The 21,559-nt window shown below is 42.3% G+C and overlaps 1 protein-coding gene across 1 annotated transcript in view; it reads right to left on the bottom strand.

Moving 5' to 3' along the window:
- Nucleotides 1-21,559, bottom strand: part of PIK3AP1 (phosphoinositide-3-kinase adaptor protein 1) — a 217,479-nt gene that overhangs the window by 46,524 nt on the left and 149,396 nt on the right. The window contains exon 9 of the mRNA XM_060192851.1: nt 1,564-1,659. Coding sequence (XP_060048834.1) covers nt 1,564-1,659 — 96 coding nt within the window. The remainder of the gene's footprint in view (nt 1-1,563; nt 1,660-21,559) is intronic.

The raw sequence follows: 21,559 nt of genomic DNA on the forward strand, positions 1-21,559 counted from the left end.
ACTTACGTGGCCAAAAGACTATCATAAACTATAAGTGACTGAACAGAGTTACTGAATTATCTAGGGGCTGGGTGGTGGCACATCTGGTTGAACACACATGTTACAAATTTCAAGGACCCAGGTTCAAATACCCAATCCCCACCTGCAGGAGAAAAGCTTCATTAGTGGTGAAGCAGTGCTACAGGTGTCTCTCCTTCTCTATCACCCCTTCCCTCTCGATTTCTGGCTGTCTCTATTCAATAAATAAAGATAATAAAACATATTTTAAAAAGGGAATTATCTATATAATTTGGCATCCACTACCCAAAATCTTAATAATGAGAATAATAACCATAATAAATTTATTTGCTCATTACATGTTTATTACATGTGCAATCTTGCTTTGGGGACTTAGGTATAATTTATTTATACTATTTAATTAGTTGGATAAATTAATGTACAACTTATACAGTTTATTTAATTCTCATCCATATGACTTTACATGTGAAAAAGAAACAAGCCCAGAGAAGTGGCCCAAATTTCTCCAGCTAGCTGAAAGGAGAATGGAGTACAGATTAGAGTCCATGCTCTTAACCACTATCCAAAAGAATCTCAACTTAATGATGTTCATGTATGTCCCCTACATCCCATCCCTTCACCAGAAAGTAAAGTCCTCTGAGGGCACTGATTGCATCTTATGTTCCCAGCACAACACCCAGAATAATATTTTGCTCACACTAGCTTCTCATTAAATTTAGTCAAATGAAGATGGACTTGTGTGTTTTCTTTAAAAAAAAAAAAAAAAAGTAGGGAGTCCGGTGGTAGAGCAGTAGGTTAAGCGCACATGGCACAAAGCGCAAGGACCGACATAAGGATCCAGGTTCCAGAACCTGGCTCCCTGCCTGCAGGGGAGTAGCTTCACAGGCGGTAAAGCAGGTCTGCAGGTGTCTCTTTTTCTCTCCCATTCTCTGTCTTCCCCATCTCTCTCCATTTCTCTCTGTCCTGTCCAACAGCGACGACATCAATAACAACAACAAAGATAACTACAACAATAAAAAAACAACAAGGACATCAAAAGGAAAAAAAAAAAGTAGACCCTGGAAGTGGCTGAATCATGCTTCAGATTTTTTGGTCCAATCCCCACATGGGGACACTATGGGCAGCACCTAGGGAGCTCCGCTAGATGATCGAGCAGTACTCTGATGTTACTCTCTCTTTCTCTCTCCCACTCTAGAGAGAGAGAAAAGAGAAGAAAAATTCAAGCAGGAGGTGACTCAGCAGCATCATACATGCACAAGGCTCTAGTTCTTTCCATGGTGCCACATAAAAATATGCAGCAATAAAAGAAGTTTTGCCAGAGGTAACTTACTTACCCATGAGTGACACCAATGGTGGACACTTGTGGTCTACCTATTAGAGGCCAGTGGAAGAGCTGATGGGGGACAGAGCATCTTCAGTCACACCATATACCAAGCACGTCAGCCCTTTCCTTGGGTGGAGCAATCTTTACATGGAACCAGAAACGTCCTACACTTGTTTTTTCCTTTCCCTCTTTTTACTTCCCTGTTCACCACTGCAACTCACCTTCTAAAAACTTGCGGATCATAGAGTCCTTAGTGGCCCGAGAGAAACTGTCTCCAGGGATTGGATTGGATGCGGTGGCCTGAAGCATTTCAACATCTAAATGGGAAAAGGATAAGAACGAGAGTGTTTATGCTGTTCTTCCATATGAATGAGAAGATTTGATATACAAGGCTTGGCAAATCAAAAGACCTAGATGCAAAAGAATTGATTAACCTTGTTTAGGTAGATAGCACAATGGTTATGCAAACAGACTCTTGTGCCTGATGCTCCAAAGTCCCTGGTTCAATCTCCCACACCACCATAAGCCCAGAGCTGAGCAGTGCTCTGGTAAAAAAAAAAAAAAAAAAAAAATTAACCTATGTTACCCATCCATTCCAGCATCCAAGTATCCATGCATACACACAACACTTTATTTACTAAATAAGGACATCCAGTCAGTGTGGGGTATAAAGGTGTTAGAGGCCAGGCAGTGGCACACCTGGTTAAGTGTATACACTACAATGCAAGTCCAAGGTTCAAGTCCCTGGTTCCTACCTGGGAGGAAAAACTTCATGAGAGGTGAAGCAGTACTGCAGGTATCTATCTCTCTGTCTGTCTCCCTCTCTATCTTTCCCCTTTCCTTTCAATTTCTCTGTCTTTATCCAGTAATAAATTTTTAAAAAGATTTAAACCAAAAATAAATTAAATAAAGCTGTGCAACCTTCACAACCCACAGGGTCTCTCCTGGATCACAGAACTCAAAAGGTACAGATATGTCATCAGCACTTGAAAGAATATGCTAAAATTTAACACATACAACAATAGTACTACTTATAATAGCAAAAGGGGGGGGCAGGAACAACAAAGAATAAAATGTGGTTTATTCAAACAATGGAACATTAACCAACAGTTTAAAAGAATGTACTAGAATCTGTTCTTTCAGGGCCAGGCTGTAGCTTGCAGCAGGTTAAGCACACGTGGCGTGAAGCGCAAGGACCAGCATAAGGATCCCAGTTCCAGCCCCTTGCTCCCCACCTGCAGGGAGGTCGTTTCATAGGCAGTGAAGCAGGTCTGCAGGTGTCTATCTTACACTCCTCCTCTCTGTCTTCTCCTTCTTTCTCTATTTCTCTCTGTCCTATCCAACAGCAACGAGAGCAGTAACAACAACAAAGGCAACAAAATGGGAAAAATAGCCTCCAGGAGCAGAGGATTTGTAGGGAAGGCACTGAGCTCCAGCAATAACTCTGGAGGCAAAAAAAAAATTCATTTTTTCAGCATAGTGGCATCTCAACAACAGCAAGAATTCTTTAGGCCAACCATGCAATTGGTTATTTATAAGGAAAAGACACACTGACTTCTGGTTTTCACTATAAAGCATAAATCTATCTACACTAAACTTATGTGTGAAAATCAACTCTCACAGAACAGTCCACTCAAACCTGAGTGACCAACAGTGTCCTATTTCTTTAGTACTCTGAAGTAGGCATTTTAGGAGTAAAATTTAGCCTTGTGCTTTTTTAAAAGTAGAAGTTTAATAGTAAGGATTTTATTTATTTATTTATTTATTATTGGATAAAGAGAGATATATTGAGAAGGGTGGGGAGATAGAGAGAGAGACAGAGAAAAACCTGCAGCCCTGCTTCTTCACTCATGAAGCTTTCCTCCTGCAGGGTGGGGACCCGGTGCTTGAACCCAGCTTCTTGCACATTTTAATGTGTGCACTGCTGCCTGTCCTGCCACAACTTCCATTTTTTAAAACTTCACATATTCAGACAGCATTATGAATGACTTTTTTCCACAAAAAATATAAATAATTCAGAAGGAAGATTTTTTTTTTTTAAAAAAAATCACTTTTGGAGCTTTGGCTAGGATTACAAGTCAGCATAAAGTTTAAAAATGTAACTAGCACAGGCCCCCTATCCAATTTCTTCTTTTTCTTTTCTTTCTTTCTTTTTCTTTTCTTTTTTGCCTCCAGGGTTATTGTTGGGGCTTGGTGCCTGCACTACAAATCCACTGTTCCTGGACGCCATCTTTTTTCCATTGTTGTTGCTGTTATTGTTGTTATTGTTGCTGCTGCTATTGTTGTTGGATAGGACAGAGAGAAATTCAGAAAGGGGGGGAAGACAGAGAGGGGGAGAGAAAAACAGACACCTGCAGACCTGCTTCACCACTTATGAAGTGACCCCTCTGGAGGTAGGAGGCTGGGGGCTTGAACCTGGATCCTTGCATTGGTCCTTGTGCTTCGCACCATGTGCACTTAACCATTGCACTATTGTCCAGCATTGCCCCCCCCACCCCATTTCTTATTGTAAATGTTGTTAATGGTTTTCCACTAACATTGAGAGGTGGCTTTTTTTTTTTTTTTTGAGGAGAGCTAGCTATTTTAGCAATTGCCTTTATCAAGTTTTAAAAGTCCTCTTGGCTGGGGGTCGGGCGGTGGCGCAGTGGGTTAAGCGCACGTGGCGCAAAGCGCAGTCCCGGTTCAAGCCCCCGGCTCCCCACCTGCAGGGGAGTCGCTTCACGAGCGGTGTCTATCTTTCTCTCCCCCTCTCTCTCTCTGTCTTCCCCTCCTCTCTCCATTTCTCTCTGTCCTATCCAACAACAAAGCAACTCAACAATGGCAATAATAACCACAATGAGACGGCAACAAAAAGGTGGAAAAATGGCCTCCAGGAGCGTGGATTCATGGTGCAGGCACCAAGCCCAGCAATAACCGTGGAGGAAAAAAAAAAAAAATCCTCTTGGAGGAAAAAAAAAAATAAAAAAAAAAAATCCTTTCTATTACTTACCATGAGTACACACTGAATATTGTTGAATAACTTTTCTACATTTAATATAATGACCAAATGTTTATTTTTCTCCTTTAATCTATGTAATATGATAATGAAGAGAAACAATAAACTTCCAATTTGAACCAATTTTACATTCTGGACTTACCCTGGTAAATTTTTTTTGGCCCTGGAACATATTTTGCCTAGTATTAATACAATTCTATTAATAAACAACCATAAGTTTTCTATCCATATGCTTTCAAACATCTGTGTCCTAATATTTCAGTTGAAAAACATGTTACTATGGGTTTTTCTAATCTATTCTGGCAATCTCTATCTTAACTGGCAAGGTAAAAAAAATACATATACAAAAGATCAATGAAAGTAAATGTTGGTTCTTTGAAAGAGTGAACAAAAATGACAAACCTTTAGCCAGATTCACAAAACAAAAAAGGGAGAAGGCCCAAATAAATCGAATTGTAAATGAAAGAGGAGATATCACAACAGACACTGCAGAAATTCAACATATCATGTGAGGCTTCCGTGAACAACTATATGTCACCAACTAGAGAACCTGGAAGAAATGAATGATTTCCTAGATACCTACGAACTTTCAAAATTAAAGAGGAACTAGATAATATGAACAGGCACATCACAGCCAACGAAAATTGAAACAGTTATCAAAAACTTTCCCAAAATAAAAGTCCTGGACCAGATAGTTTTACAAATGAATTCTATAAAACCTTCAAAGAAGAAGTAATACCTCTACTTTTAAAAATCTTCTAGAACATTGAAGACCCTGGAATACCCCTTTCCAGCTTCTATGAGGCCAACATCACTTTGATACCAAAAGCAGACAGGGACACAACCAAAAAAGAAAACTACAGACCAATATCTCTGATGAACATAGATGCTAAAATACTGAACAAAATTCTAGCCAAACAGATACAGCAGTATATTAAAAATATTATACATCATGACCAAGTGGGGTTTATCCCAGGGATGCAAGGTTGGTGTAATATGCGTAAATCAATCAACATGATCTACCACATCAATAAAGGCAAGACCAAAAACCACATGGTTATATCAACAGATGCAGAGAAAGCCATTGACAAAATACAACATCCCTTTATGATCAAAACGCTACAAAAAATGGGAATAGATGGAAAATTTCTGGAGACAGTGGAGTCTATATATAGCAAACCTACAGCCAACATCATACTCACTTCCCCTCAGATCAGGTACTAGACAGAGCTGCCCACTATCACCATAACTATTCAACATAGTGTTGGAAGTTCTTGCCAGAGCAGTCAGGCAGGACCAAGGAATTAAAGGGATATAGATTGGAAGAGTAGAAGTCAAACTCTCCCTATTTGCAGATGACATGATAGTATACATAGAAAACCTAAAGAATCCAGCAAGAAGCTTTTGGAAATCATCAGGCAATATAGTAAGTTGTCAGGCTACAAAATTAACATACAAAGGTCACTGGCATTCCTCTATGCAAACACTAAGTTAGAAGAAGATGAAATCCAGAAATCAATTTCTTTTACTATAGCAACTAAAACAATAAAATATCTAGGAATAAAGATAACCAAAAAGTGAAAGACTTGAATACTGAAAATTATGAGTCACTACTCAAGCAAACAGAAAAAGATGTTTACAAATGTTTATCTGGAACCAGAAAAGACCTAAAATTGCCAAAACAATCTTGAGAAGAAAGAACAGAACTGGAGGCATTGTGATCTCTCCCAGATCTCACCTCTCCAGATTCAAAGGAGGTCTCGAAACTTTACATCAGGCTCAACCTGATGCTGTTGACTGGCTACGGAAGAAGGGCAAACGCTAGAAGAAGAAGAATTATATTATAGGGCCACTGTCATCAAAACTGCTTGGTACTGGAACATGAGTAGACACCATGTTGGGCACCAGGTGTCGGGCTGTGACGCGGAGGAGAGAGAGAGAGGAGATCCGGAGAGGAGAGGGAACACAATTCTTTATTCATGCAGACACCTCAGAGTTGGGTGAGAGCACAGCAGTTCAGGCCACGTGGAGCTAGCCAAAATGGCTGCCTCCTGCTATGTGCCACACCCTTCCATTCACCAAATGGGCAAGAGAACGAGGGACGGAAGAAGAAGGGCTTTTATGGAAGGCTAGGAAACAAGGCACTTGGGGATAGGATAATGGGAAGGGGGAGGAGTAACCAAAACACTCCAGGGTAGGATAATAGCTCTCGCAGGGATGGGAAGGGGGAGGAGTAAACAAAGCGCTCCAACTATCATGGGGAATTGACAATGCCCTGAGGGCACAACATGGCGGACCAGGCGCTCCGAGAATGTCCCAACTCTTGTGGGAACTAGCAATAGCCTGAGGGGACAACATGGCAGATGTGACTGCATCTGCACAATTTCCCAGCACAGGGCTAAATCAACCATTCTTGGAATTGGATCTTATTACCATATTGATAGTCATACTTTAACTGGTAGTTATGAGTATAGTTGGGGAGGTGGAATAAACTAGGCTCTGTTAAGTATCAGCCCTGTAACTTTAGTGTGAATTAGCCTCTGTGAGCCTTTCTGATGGCCAGCAGGCTGGTAAGAGGCTTTGGAAATAGATTCCAATTCCCATTCTTCCACTTCAGGCCTCAGAGCTGCTCCACCCACTGGCCCAACACCTAGTAAACTTTTAAATCCTACTGCCATTCAGACACACATAGGACCCACAGTCTGCCAGCATCATGGCCCTCAGGGAAGCTGGAAGTGGGGAGTGAATGTCCAGAGTTCACCTACATCTCCTCCCAGCTGCTTAAGTACTTGGCCAACCTCTAAGGGGTCATTTTAATCTTTTTGTCATACGCGATGTTGCCTAGAAACATAGTTGACATTTGGCTCTTATCAGGTTACCACGGAAGCAGAACTAGGAAGTCAATCAAAGGTCAAATTCTACTGCAGAAAGAGAAATGACAGCTGTTTTATTCACTCATTGCCCACAATTATCTTGGATCAAGTTATTTAGATCCTCTCAGCTTCTCTTTTCCTGCTCATCAAACGATGTGATGCTAATAGCACGTCTCTCATAGGTTTGTCCTGTGTCCCAACTGAGAAATGTGCCAAATGCTTTAGTGCAGGGCCTAGACCATGGGATGGGTTAAGGAATGCTAGCTGCGATTGCCACATCATTGTCCCTATTATCTTCATCATTAAATTCAACACCCAGGCTAAAGCTAATGTTCTTGTTTGTTCCTCACCAGGGTTATCGCTGGGATCTGGTGCCAGGACTATGAATCTATCACTCCCAGAGGCCATTTTTTTCCCCTTTAAAAAAAAAATTAGATAAGGGCCAGGTGGTGGTATAGCTGATTCAGCACATGTTACAATGTACAAGGACCTGGGTTCGAGCCCCTGGTCCCCACCTGCAGGTGGAAGGCTTTGCGAGTGGTTACAGGTTATCTCTTTGTTTCCCCCCTCTCTATCACATCCTTCCCCCCCAATTTCTGGCTGTCTCTATCCAACAAATAAATAAATAATGTCTATTTAAAATTTTTTAAATTAGATATAATAAAGAGAAATTGAGAGGGGAGAAGGAGAAAAAAAGCTTTTTTTTTTTCTTATTAAACCAAGTCTTCTGCCTTCAGAGCAATATATGCTGATGAATTAATTCTAATATCTTAATTTCCATACAAATTCTCAAATATGTATTGTAATTTCTAGTTAAGCAGCTCATCTGATGGATATTTTCATATGGAAATGTATTTAAAGCATGGAGGAATCTTAAGACCAAAGTGTCATACCCCCCACCTTTTCTTTTGTAATGTGGTATCAGGTCTTAGGTCTCAACAGAAACTGCACACAGGGTTTCATGCCTGAACTCCACTGCTGACCCCCCTCCAGGATGCACTATGAATCCACTGCTCCTGGAGGCCATTTATTTCCATTGTTGTTGTTGCTGCAGCTGTTGGATAGGACAGAGAGAAACTGAGAGAAAAGGGGAAGACAGAGAGGAGGAAAGACAGACACCTGTGAACCTACTTCACCACTTGCAAAGAGAACTTCCTGAACCACTGCCCAGTCCCCTTATATATATTTTTTATGAGTAAGAGAAAGAGCAAAACATTGCTCCACTATCCAAGAAGCTCAGATCTACTCACTGCTGTTACTCTCACATGTTGCTGAGCATCGAACTCAAGGCCTCCTGCGCACAAGGCAGGAACACTGCCACTATGGCACCCCGCTGGCCCCACCACACTGCAACTTTTTTTTCCCAGTAGAATTACGTATGGAAATATGCCACACATACAAAACTTGCTAGACATTTTCTTGGTTGTGATTTCTGAACAGTGGGTCTGAGTTGGGACAAAGGCAGGCTTCTTTGCCCCTCTGCCACTGTGATCCAGATCCGGATGTCCCATGCCCACCTTGTGCCTGATTGAGAACCATCACACCACTGCAATGAACACCAACGGGGTAATCACAGTAGCACTTGAATCCCTTCTGCCCTGACCCCATGCAGCCAGCATGACAGGTAGAGGCTGACATTAAGGACAAAATTTAAAGCTGTGAAGGAAGATCTGAAGAACATGATGGAGACAAGGTCACAGACAGAAGCAAGCTGGTTTCCGCCCAGGAAGATCTACCTGCGAACAAGCCCTGGCCCTCTCAACTTACATTGAAAATGGATTCCAGAAGAATTATAAGACGGGTGCTGTCTTTGTTGATCTCACAGCAGCCTATGACACGGTCTGGCACCGTGGTCTCCTAGTCAAGATCTCAAGATGCCTGCCTCCATGGGTGGCCAACACTATATCGTTTCTTCTCCAAAACAGAAGATTCCGGGTGCATCTGGGTGACAAGTCTAGCAGATGGAGACTTGTCTCAAGTGGCCTCCCCCAGGGCTCTGTTCTGGCTCCTACGCTATTTAATATTTACATCAATGACCTCCCAGAAACTTCTTCAAGGAAGTTCATCTACGCCGATGACATCTGCTGTGCAACTCAGGCATCAAAGTTCGACATCCTCGAGGAAACACTCACGAAAGACATGTCTCTGATATCTGATTACTGTAAAAAATGGCGATTAATCCCTAGCACTGCAAAAACGGTATCATCTGTTTTCCATCTACACTATGCCTCGGCCTCGCGTGAGCTTAATGTGCAGCTTGGCGGTATGAGAATCCGGCATGAAGCCTAGCCAGTCTATCTTGGCGTTACTCTCGATCGCACTCTGTCATTTCACAAACATCTCATAAAAACTGCAGCAAAGGTGGGCGCGAGGAATAACATCATTGCAAGACTGGCCAGCTCCTCATGGGGCGCGAGTGCTTCCACACTACGATCATCATCTCTGGCATTATGCTATTCCACTGCAGAATACTGTGCCCCAGTATGGTTCCGTAGCCCCCATGTCCACTTGGTCGATTCCAAATTATATTCCTCCATGAGGATAATTTCTGGAACCATCCATTCCACCCCGGTTCCATGGCTGCCAGTTCTTAGCAACATCGCCCCGCCAGATATTCGTCGGGATACGGCATCATCTAAGTTCATTTCCCACGTCTTCGCTCGACCGGACCTGCCAATATACGCGGATATCTTCGCCCACCCTGTCCAACACTTGACGTCTCGTCACCCAATCTGGTCCCCTACGCCTACACTGAACTTCTCTGTTCCAGACTCTTGGAAACAGAGTTGGCAGTCAGCTGAGGAAAAGAACAAACACCTCATCACAGACCCCTGCAAGCGTCAACCCGGCTTTGACCTAGCACGTTATGATTGGGCCCTCCTCAATCGCTATCGAACAGGCCATGGCCAGTGCGCCACTATGTTCCATCGCTGGGGAGCCAGAGACGACCCAAACTGCCCCTGAGGCTACAGACAGACTATGACCCACATAGTCAACAACTGCCACCTCTCCAGATTCAAAGGAGGTCTTGAAACTTTACATCAGGCTCAACCTGACGCTGTTGACTGGCTACAGAAGAAGGGCAAATGCTAGAAGAAGAAGACAGAAGCAAGAGGGAGGTTTCCAGGTATACCAGAAATAAAGGTCCTGACATGGGCAGGAGACAAATGATCTATAACCAGGGGGTAAAGGTAAGTCAGAGAAAATTAGTGACCAAAACTCAATAAACAATACAGTCCCAGGAGACTGGCTCCTGAGGGACCAAAGTAAGTCACCATTATGGTCTGAGGTAGTGGTTACCAGTATGGGTTAGTACTGTGTCCTTAGGCAAGTTACTTTACTTTGTATCTATCACTACACTTTGGTATCTCCATCTCTCAACGGAAGATAGATAATAGTACTTGCCACTTAGGACAACTAGGACAATTCCTATAAAATATTTGCAATAGGCCAGACACTAGATATCAATTGTTAACATTATATTGAGTCGAGCAAGATGGTATGTTCATTTTCTGTTGTTGCCATCACAAGACATCACAAACTGAGTAGCTACAAACACAGAGGCATGTGTGTCAGAGCAAAGCCTTGCTCTTTTTCTATCTTGCTGAATAAATAAAAATAAATAAATAAAAACTAACATTTTTGTTATTCAGAAGTCTAAAAAGCATCACCTTGGGCTCAAACCAACGTCTCATAGGATTATATCCTTTTCTGGAAGCTCTATGGGTGGGACTGTCTTCCCACGTTTTCCAAAGCCTAGAAGACACTTCTGGTTCCTTGGCACTAAGCTGTTCATTTGTTTGTCTGTCAGAGCACAGCCCAAACTCTGGTTTTTGGTGATGCTGGGAATTAAACCTGGGATCTAGGTGCCTCAAGCATGAAAGTCTCTTTGCATAATCATTGTGCTGTCTCTCTACCCTTCATTCCTTATAAAACCAGCAATGTCAGTTAGGAAATTTAGCTGAACTGAGTCCCTCCCATGGTGTACCACCAAGGTTATCTCTCTCTCTCTCTCTCTCCTTCTTTCCTCCTTTTCTTTCATTCTTTCTCTCTCTCTTCCTTTCTTATTAAACAGGACAGAATGAAATTGAGAGAGGAGGAGGAGACAGAGAAAGACAGAGGAAAAAAAAGAGACACCTGTAGTAATGCTTCACTACTTATGACTCTTCCCCACTGGGGAGCAGAGGCTAGAACCTGAGTCCTAGTGCTGTGTAAAGTATGTACTCAACTGGGTATGCTACTACCTGACCCCCTGGTCTCTCTTCTAATTCTTTATTTTCCCCACTTTTAGGGTCCTTGTGATTATAATGGGCCACCCTGATAATCCAGAATATTCTACCTTAAGGTCAATTGCTTAGCATCCTTAATTCCACCTTAAACTTTATTTCCCCTCTGCCATGTAACTTAGCATATTCACAGATTTGGGGATTTTTTTTCTGGCCACTACAAATAGAACCAAACATCAGTGCGATCAGTCTGCAATGAATTTTCACCCATAGTGGGCTGGCAAGGGATATGGGGGGGGGGGGAGAGGGGGTGGGTAGGAGTTAGGGGACTCCATCATGCAAATACATGATGCCCATACAAGGACTCAGCAGTGCAGACACTGGTCTCACTGAGCCTCTGGATGTGTGACTAAATGAATTAAAATGTAACACCTCACATAACATTACCCAAAACTGATTTTCTTTTCACTTACAGGTTTTCAAAGTGAGCATTTTATAGATAGCTAGTAGGCATATTTTAGTTATATTCCAAAGGGCCTGTGGCTATACTAGTTTTTTTCTTTCTTTCTTTCTTTTTTTTTTTTTTTTTCCCCTGAGACTGAAATCTAATATGCAGGTGGATCCAAGTTATTGTCTGGGGAGATGATGTCATGGTTGGAAAAAGGACCAGAAAGCTGGATCAGGGAAGAGAGTAGCTCCCAAATATGGGAAAGGGGTATAAATATTGTTGACTGTAAACTTCATCGATTTGATGTGATCTGGGGCCCATACTCTCTTTCAGCCACCAGATGCTAGCATGATGTCAACCAGACTTCCCTGAACAGACAACCCCACCAATGTGTCCTGTAGCTCTGATTCCACAGAACCCTGCCCCACTAGGGGAAGAGAGAGGCAGGCTGGGAGTATGTATGGATCAACCAGTCCATGCCCATGTTCAGCGGGAAAGCAATTACAGAAGCCAGACCTTCCACCTTCTGCATCCCACAAAGACCTTGGGTCCATACTCCTAGAGGGTTAAAGAATAGGAAATCTATCAAGGGAGGGGATGAGATACAGAGTTCTGGTGGTGGGAATTGTGTGGAGTTGTACCCCTCTTATCCCATGGTTTTGTCAGTGTTGCCTTTTAATAAATAAAAATTAAAAAGTGAGAATTTTTATACTTTATTGAACACAAGTATCTCTGAATTAGACCTGGAAGAGAAAAATATACACCCTAGCCTCTATGCTGTTAGTCTTCATCTTCTTCTTAATCTTTATTTATCGGATAGAGACAACCTGAAATTGAGAGAGTAGGAAGAGATAAAGAAGGAGAGAGAAAGAGAGACACTTACAGAACTGCTTCACCATTCGAAAAGCTTTTCCCCTGCAGATGGGGGCACAGTAATGTGTGTGCTCAGTCTACTCTTTAGTTGAGGAAAACACAGATCATAACATTCTCTCAGGCCTCTGAATCATTTTCAATCAAGCTCTCTAGTCAAATAACCAAACAATTAACACTGATACATGAAAATACTTGGAATCCTAGCAATAACAGATAGAATTTCTGTGGTATTAAAGAAAATCCCCTAGTTATTAGGAGTTAGTGAGTGAGTGGACCCTCTCAAGCCCCTCAATTCATAGCCAATGTGTACCAGCCCCACAGCAAGTAGCAACCCATGACTGACATGCAGAGACAACTTCGGAGGTAAAGGGAATGAATCTGTTTCTAGACAAAGAACACCTTACAAGGACAAGAAGAACAATAAACTCCTGCATTCTGGGTGCTCAGAAGGGTTTGTACTTCAGATTCTAAGCGCTTAACCTTCACCACTTGTCAGTTAAAAATAAACTGAAATTCGCCGAAACCTGCTGGTATGGGGAGAAAGTGCAAAGTTCTTTCATTTCAATAGAGAGAAAAACAACAACAGAGACTTCTGGGAAGAGCCAGCTGCAGAGTTTACACTGTGTTTTCAGAAGTCAAGCAGGGGGAAAAAAATCATTCCTGGGAAGAAAAAGACAGAAAAGATTAGAGAAAGCCCAGGCAGCCACTTAATTAAAGTGTGAGTCAAAAGCAATAATGAATTTTCAAAGACGCCTATACGATACTCCTCATGGGACATAAATCAAGCCCACTTAGTGGCAATGGAAACTCATCCAGATTACATGATGTTAATTTAATATAAAGCCTAATCTAAGTATATAATACACTAAAATGTCAGACACTAAGAGACGGCTCTGGAAAGGCTCTCAAACCCTGAAAGCAGGCCAAAAGAAAACAAAAAAATATTTTTTTCAGTCAGGAAGTACCTTTTGTAGCAAAAAAGAGCCTCAGCCACCATTACTATTCAACATAGTGCTGGAAGTTCTTACCGTAGCAGTTAGGCAGAAGCAAGGAATTAAAGGGATACAGATTGGATGAGAAGAAGTCAAACTCTCCCTATTTGCAAATGACATGATAGTATACATAGAAAAATCTAAGGAATCTAGCAAGAAGCTTTAATAAATCATCAGGCAATACAGTAAGGTGTCAGGCTACAAAATGAACATTCAAAAGTCAGTGGCATTCCTCTATGCAAACACTAAGAAGAATCTGAAATCCAGAAATCAATTCCATTTACTATAGCAACAAAAACAATAAAATATCTAGGAATAAATCTAACCAAAGAAGTGAAAGACTTGTTTTTTTTTTTTTTTGAAGTGAAAGACTTGTATACTGAAAATTATGAGTCACTACTCAAGGAAATAGAAGAAGACACAAAGAAGTGGAAAGATATTCCATGTTCATGGTTTGGAAGAATCAACATCATCAAAATGAATATAATACCCAGAACCATACACAAATTTAATGCTATCCCCATCAAGATCCCAACCACATTTTTAGGAGAATAGAACAAACAAATGCTACAAAGGTCTATCTGGAACCAGAAAAAACCTAGAATTGCCAAAACAATCTTGAGAAGAAAGAACAGAACTGGAAGCATCACACTCCCAGATCTCAAACTGTATTATAGGGCCATCAAAACTGCTTGGTACTGGAATATGAATAGACACACTGACCAGTGGAATAGAATTGAGAGCCCAGAAGTAAGTCTCCACACTTAGGGACATTTAATCTTTGACAAAGGTGCCCAGACTATTAAATGGGGAAAGCAGAGTCTCTTCAACAAATGGTGTTGGAAACAATGGGTTGAAACATGCAGAAGAATGAAACTGAACCACTGTATTTCACCAAATACAAAAGTAGATTCCAAGTGGATCAAGGACTTGGATGTTAGACCAGAAACTATCAGATACTTAGAGGGAAGTATTGGCAGAACTCTTTTCCGCATAAATTTTAAAGACATCTTCAATGAAACGAATCCAATTACAAAGAAGACTAAGGCAAGCATAAACCTATGGGACTACATCAAATTAAAAAGTTTCTGCATAGCAAAAGAAACCACTACCCAAACCAAAAGACCCCTCACAGAATGGGAGATCTTTACATGCCGTACATCAGGGTAATAACCAGAATAAATAAAGAGCTTGCCAAACTCAACAACAAGACAACAAATAACCCCATCCAAAAATAGGGGGTGGATATGGACAGAATATTCACCACAGAAGAGATCCAAAAGGCCAAAAAACACATGAAAAAAAAATGCTCCAAGTCTTTGATTGTCAGAGAAATGCAAATAAAGACAACAATGAGATACCACTTCACTCCTGTGAGAATGACATACATCAGAAAAGATAAAAGCTTTAGCAAATGCTGGAGAGGTTGCGGGGTCAAAGGAACCCTCCTGCACTGCACTGGTGGGAATGTCAATTGGTCCAACCTCTGTGGAGAACTGTCTGCTGAACTCTCAGAAGGCTAGAAATGGACCTACCCTATGATCCTGCAATTAATTCCTTTCCTGGGGATATATCCTAAGGAACCCAACACACCCATCCAAAAAGATCTGTGTACACATATGTTCTTAGCAGCACAATTTGTAATAGCTAAAACCTGGAAGTAACCCAGGTGTCCAACAACAGATGAGTGGCTGAGCAACTTGTGGTATTTACACACAATGGAATACTACTCAGCTCTTAAAAATGGTGATTTTACCGTTTTCAGCTCATCTTGGATGGAACTTGAAAAAATCATGTTAAGTGAAATAAGTGAGAAACAGAAGAATGAATATGGGATGATCTCACTCTCAGGCAGAAGTTGAAAAACAAGATCAAAAGAGAAAACACAAGTAGAACCTGAACTGGAATTGGCGTATTGCAACAAAGTAAAAGACTCTGGGGTGGGTCGATGGGGAGAATACAGGTCCAAGAAGAATGACAGAGGACCTAGTGGGGGTTGTATTGTTATATGAAAAACTGGGAAATGTTATGCATTTACAAACTATTGTATTTACTGTTGAATGTAAAACATTAATTCCCCAATAAAGAAATTAAAAGAAAAGAGCCTCAGAGTAAAGATAACATGGTGAAATATGTGACGAGAACCTGAAACCTGACTGTTTCCATTTGTACTCAGGTAAAAGAGAATGCTTCTGCTGAACATGTCAGTAATGATTTTTATGCAGAGCCCAATACCTACTATAAAAGAAGTAGAAGAAAAAAGAGACAGAGAGTAGGAGAGAAGTCACACATGCAGGAGAGGAGAGACAAAGTCACAGACAGAGTAGAGTGAAAGAGACAGAGTGGGGGGGGCTCTATGGGAAGACTAAGAGAGAAACAGAGAGATAAGAGGAGAGAGATTACAATGGTTAGAAGGAAACAAACAAACCCAGGGAATAGAATGACATTCTGAGAGCAGAGAGACTAAGGAGTGGTGGCTAGCATTGGCAATAGCTCAGGTAAAAACTAGTCAAATCATAGGCCCCTTGTAATAAACCTAAAATAGACCTACTAGCTTTTTCCAACATGGAGACCCCAAATTTCATCTGCTGTAGTCTCACCCTTAGATTCCTGACTCTTAAACCATTTGTTCTGCTTTATATCTTAATGCTTTTTCAGCCATCAAGTTGCTATTCTACCATGACACCAACCTGACTTCACTGGACAGATAACTTCACAGATGTGCCCTGGAAGCCCACCTCTCCAGAGACCCCTGCCCCACTAGAGAAAGATAGAAATAGGCTGGGAGTATAGATTGACCTGCCAACGCTCATGTCCAGCAGAGAAGCAATTACAGAAGCCAGACCTCCCACCATCTGCACCCCATAATGATCCTGGGTCCATGCTCCCAGAGGGACAAAGAACAGAAAAGCTTTCAAGGGAGGGAATGGGATACGGAATTCTGGTGGTGAGAATTGTGTGGAATTGTACTCCTGTTATCCCATGTTCTTTTTGATCATAATTAAATCAATAAAAAAAGAAATGAAAGAAAGGGCTAAAAGAAGGAACAAATTGGACTTGGGGGTAACTTTTTTCCCTACCAAATGCCATTTGGATATTTATAACATCATTTGTAGCCATGAAAAATTATCAATGTAAAAACTAGCACCTACAGGCTGGGTGGTAGTACACCCAATTGAGTGCACACATTACCAAGTGCAAGAACCCAGGTTCAAGTCCCCCATTCCTCACCTGCAAGGGGGAACACATCATGAGTGGTAAAGCAGGTCTGCAGGTGTCTATCTTCCTTTCCTCCCCTCCCCAACCCCATTCAACCTCTTGCTGTCCCATAAAATAAAATATAAAGAAAAAAGGGGGGGCAGGCAGTGGTGCACATGGTGCACATGCATCACAGAGGTTTAAGACCCAGGTTCAAGCCCTTAGTCCCCACCTGCAGGGGGAAAGCTTTGTGAATGGTACAGCAGTGCTGCAAGTGTCTCTATGTCTCTCTTCCTCTCTACCTCTCCCCACAATTTCTGGCTGTCTTTACCCAATAAATAAGTAAAAACAATAACAAAATCTTTAAAGGAAAAAAACAAGCTGCCATGAGTAGTAGATTTGTAGTGCCAGTACTGAGCCCCAGTAATAACCCTGATGGAAAAAAGAAAAGGAGAAAGAGAAAAGAAAAGGGGAAAAAAAAAAAGAAAAAATAGCACTTGGGGCTGGATGGTGGCACACCTGGTTGAATGCACAAGGACCTGGGTTCAAGCCCCTGGTCCCCACCTGCAGGGGGAAAATTTTGCAAGTGATGAAGCAGGGATGCAGGTCTCTCTCTCTCTCTCTCTCTCTCTCTCTCTCTCTCTCTCTCTCTGTCTGTCTCTCCCTCTTCCCTCTGAATTTCTGACTATCTCTATCCAATAAATAAACAAGCAAAAATAGCACTTAATGTTGCTATGAAAATTCAAAGTTCCCAGGTTTATTTATCTATTTTCCTTTATTGGGGGGAGCTCCCAGGTTTATTGAATGTCAGGTTTCACTGTGGTTGTCTTGGTAGGGCCAGGCCACATGATTTCACAGGCTGTGTACTACACAGTCTGGATGCTTCTCACCCCTGTTAGAGCATAGACCTCAGAGGTCCCAGGTCCAGCATAAGCTAGAGTTGAGTGATACAAATAGTTCTTTAAAAAAAAAAAAAGCAACTTGGGAGTCGGGCTGTAGCGCAGTGGGTTAAGCACAGGTGGCACAAAGCACAAGGACCGGCATAAGGATCCCGGTTCGAACTCCGGCTCCCCACCTGCAGGGGAGTCGCTTCACAGGCGGTGAAGCAGGTCTGCAGGTGTCTGTCTTTCTCTCCTCCTCTCTGTCTTCCCCTCCTCTCTCCATTTCTCTCTGTCCTATCCAATAACAACAACAACAATAATAACTACAACAATAAAACAACAAGGGCAACAAAAGGGAATAAATAAATAAAATAAATATAAAAAAAAATTTTAAAAAGCAACTTATAAAAGTTTTATGGTTTTCTTAAGCAGAGAAATGCTACTGAGTAAGGTCATTGCTAGCATGGGGTGGGGAGGTGGGGATTGAATTGTATGAACTATCAAACATTCAACCTGATGTGCCTTCGCTAAGGGCTTAGGCTCCCAACACAGCACTTGTAGGTCTGGAGGAGCTGCAAGCAATTCTGAATCAAGAAGTAGCTTGAGCCTCATCTCTCAGATGGACAGCAGCTTCCTCAAGTTGCCCTGCTAGGTCAGGTTTAGCCCTAAACAAGACAGGAGTGTCCAGGCCTCTAAAAGGGGTCCTTCCTCAGTGGAACACCTTGCACCCAGCTCCAATGCCCCCAAAGCATCTCTTGGCCCTAGTGACCAGTCTTCACAAGACGGAATAGCAGGAGGATGGCAGAGTCTCAGTGGCCACAGTAAGAGAGGTTTCTTGGGAAGAAGGGTACAGAGAGGGAAGGTAGCATGTTCCAGAGGCAAAACTGAAGCTTAAAATGTCTGCTTACAAATGGTCTTGCTTCTGGGCACAGACCTCATACAGCTGGACTTCCAGGTCTTTTAGTAGGCCCAATTATGCCCTTAGTTCAGAGGGAGACACAGCTCACAAAGCAGACAGCTCAGGTGAGGGAAATACTGCAATAGAACAGCCTGCTACAAAAAAAGGGAGGGGGGAGGTGGTGGTAGCACACTGGGTTAAGAGCATAAAGTATGAAGTGCAAGGACTAGAGCAAGGAGAGCGGTTCAAGCCCCCAGCTCTCCAGGGGGTCGCTTCACAAGTGGTGAAGCAGGTCTGCAGGTGTCTATCTTTCTCTCCCCTCTCTGTCTTCCCCTCCTCTCTCAATTTCTCTCTATCCAGTCCAACAACAATGGAAAAAAGATGGCTGCCAGGAGCAGTGGATTTTGTAGTGCAGGCACCCAGCCCCAGCAATAACCCTGGAGACAAAAAAAAAAAAAATTCCTTTACCAAGAAGATTGCTAAGGAAAGCCAGAAAGTAAGGCCAGGTTCAATTAGCTCTGTTCAGTACATAAACTCGGGCCACAGAATTGGGTAGAGGGAAGGGAGGTTGTGTGCAAAACAGCTCAAGGCAGGAGTTGCATGAAGCAGAGCAGGTCTCTTAGCTGGATTTTAGAAACCTGCATGAATTTGTGTTTCGAGAAGCAAGATAAGAGTCTCTCTAGTATCCTCTCTCATTACTGGAAAGAAGGCTGTTGTTAAAATTTCGGAAGGCTCTGGCAGGCCGGTCTAGCTTCACGGCGGGTAACAGAGACACAGAGACAACGGCTGGGCAGGGAAGCTGTATTTCTTTATTCAGGAACAACGATTCATAAACTAAGACAAACTAATCACCAAACAGAACTCTGCTGTCTCTTTGCGGCGGCGCAAGCACTCTTTGTTTTACTCTGGAACTCAGGAACCCAGGAACTCTGTCTCTCTGGCACTCTCTCTTACTCTGTAACCCTGAAACTCTCGAACTCAGGAACTCAGGAACTCTCGGACTCAGGAACCCTCTCTTACTCTCGAATTCTGAAACTCTCTAACTCAGGAACTCAGGAACTCAGGAACCCTCTCCCGGGGTTCCTTGGGGCGGGGCCAAGCAGGCCCGCGAAATTAATTGGACTGATCCAATTCTCTTGGCGGGGGAGGGCTAGAACAAGCCAATGTAAAGCATACGACAGAAGGCAAGCCTCTGAGATATTTGAGCAGAGCTAAATTTACAAGGAGATTGACTTGAACATAGTGGATAGGGTCTTCCAGAAATGACTCTAGTACCCTTAGGACCCAGAGTGCCAACGATGTGGCCAATCACCGAGTGAAGCCTTGCACAGAATTGATTATACAAGTTAAATGACCAGAGTATAATTCTTCAATAGGACAGGAACAAAAGAACTACATAAGAAAATATCAGGGGAGTCGAGCGATAGTGCAGCAGGTTAAGCGCAGGTAGTGCAAAGTGCAAGGACCAGAGTAAGGATCCTGGTTCAAGCCCCCAGCTCCCCACCTGCAGGGGAGTCACTTCACAGGTGGTGAAGCAGGTCTGCAGGTGTCTATCTTTCTCTCCCCCTCTCTGTCTTCTCCTCCTCTCTCCATTTTCTCTCTGTCCTATCCAACGATAATGACATCAATAACAACAATAATAACTACAACAATAAAACAACAAGGGCAACAAAAGGGAATAAATAAATAATGAAAAAATCTTTAAAAAAGAAAATATCAGAAGAAGATAGGTGATGGCATACCTCCTGCAGCACATACATTGCCATGTGCAACAGCCCTGATTCAAGTCCCCAGTCTCCAACTGCAGGGAAGAAAGCTTCACAAGCAGTGAAGCAGTGCTGCAGGTCTCTATTTTTCTCTTTCTCCCTCCCTTTTTCTCTCTCCCTCACCAACACATTTCTCTCATTTCTTCCCATCTCTAGAAGGAAAAAAAATAAATAAATGGGGGCCAGGTGGTGGCACACCTGGTCAAGTGCACATGGACCCAGGTTCAAGCCCTCAGTTCCCATCTGCGGGGGAGAAGCTTCACAAGTGGTGAAGCAACAGTGTAGGTGTCTCTCTGTCTCTCCCCATCTCCTCCTTTCCTCTCAATTTCTGCCTGTCTCTGTCAAATGAATAAGTAAATAAAATTAAAGAAATAGTTGCCAAGAGAGGTGGATTCATCATGCTTCAAGTACTAAACTCCAACAACATCCCTGGTGGCAAAAATAAAACAAAATAAAATAACCAGAAGATATTGAAAAATATGCAAAGAGAGAGGTATTCCTTAATTTCTATTTAGTGTATAAGTATAAGTTTATCCTTCAGGGACATGTTTATTACTTCTTCATAAAGTTTTAATCTGGGGTCTTAAACAACAACAACAAAATTTTAGGAGGACTGGGAAAAAGTTGAAGGTCTGATAACAAAAATACATAGTTACCACCTGGTGGCAGCATATCTAAACTAAAGACAGAGTGAGCCTGTATGTGCATGTGTGAGCCTGTATGTAAGCGTGTGTGTGTGTGTGTGTGTGTGTGTGTGTGAGCGCGCGCGCGCGAGCACACCTACACAAGTTCAGGGGTAGGAGCAACTGGAGTGGAACCATAAAAATCTTTTTTTTTTTTTTTCATAATAATCTTATGGTCAGAATCTGATATCATTTCTGAGCCCCTTTATCCAATATTGAGAGTTTCCCAAGCAGGTAACCTTTCTATTTAGTGATTGTTTTGAATTCCCTTTGGAAAAGGGGCCTCTGTTACTATAAAGCAAGTAAGGAAAAAGGAGATTGTGCCCTTACATGGTTAGTGACTCCCAAAGCAGTGACAAGAACTGACCCAATACCTTAGCTCCT

The sequence above is a fragment of the Erinaceus europaeus genome, chromosome 1, assembly GCF_950295315.1.
Source record: "Erinaceus europaeus chromosome 1, mEriEur2.1, whole genome shotgun sequence".
NCBI lineage: Eukaryota > Metazoa > Chordata > Mammalia > Eulipotyphla > Erinaceidae > Erinaceus > Erinaceus europaeus.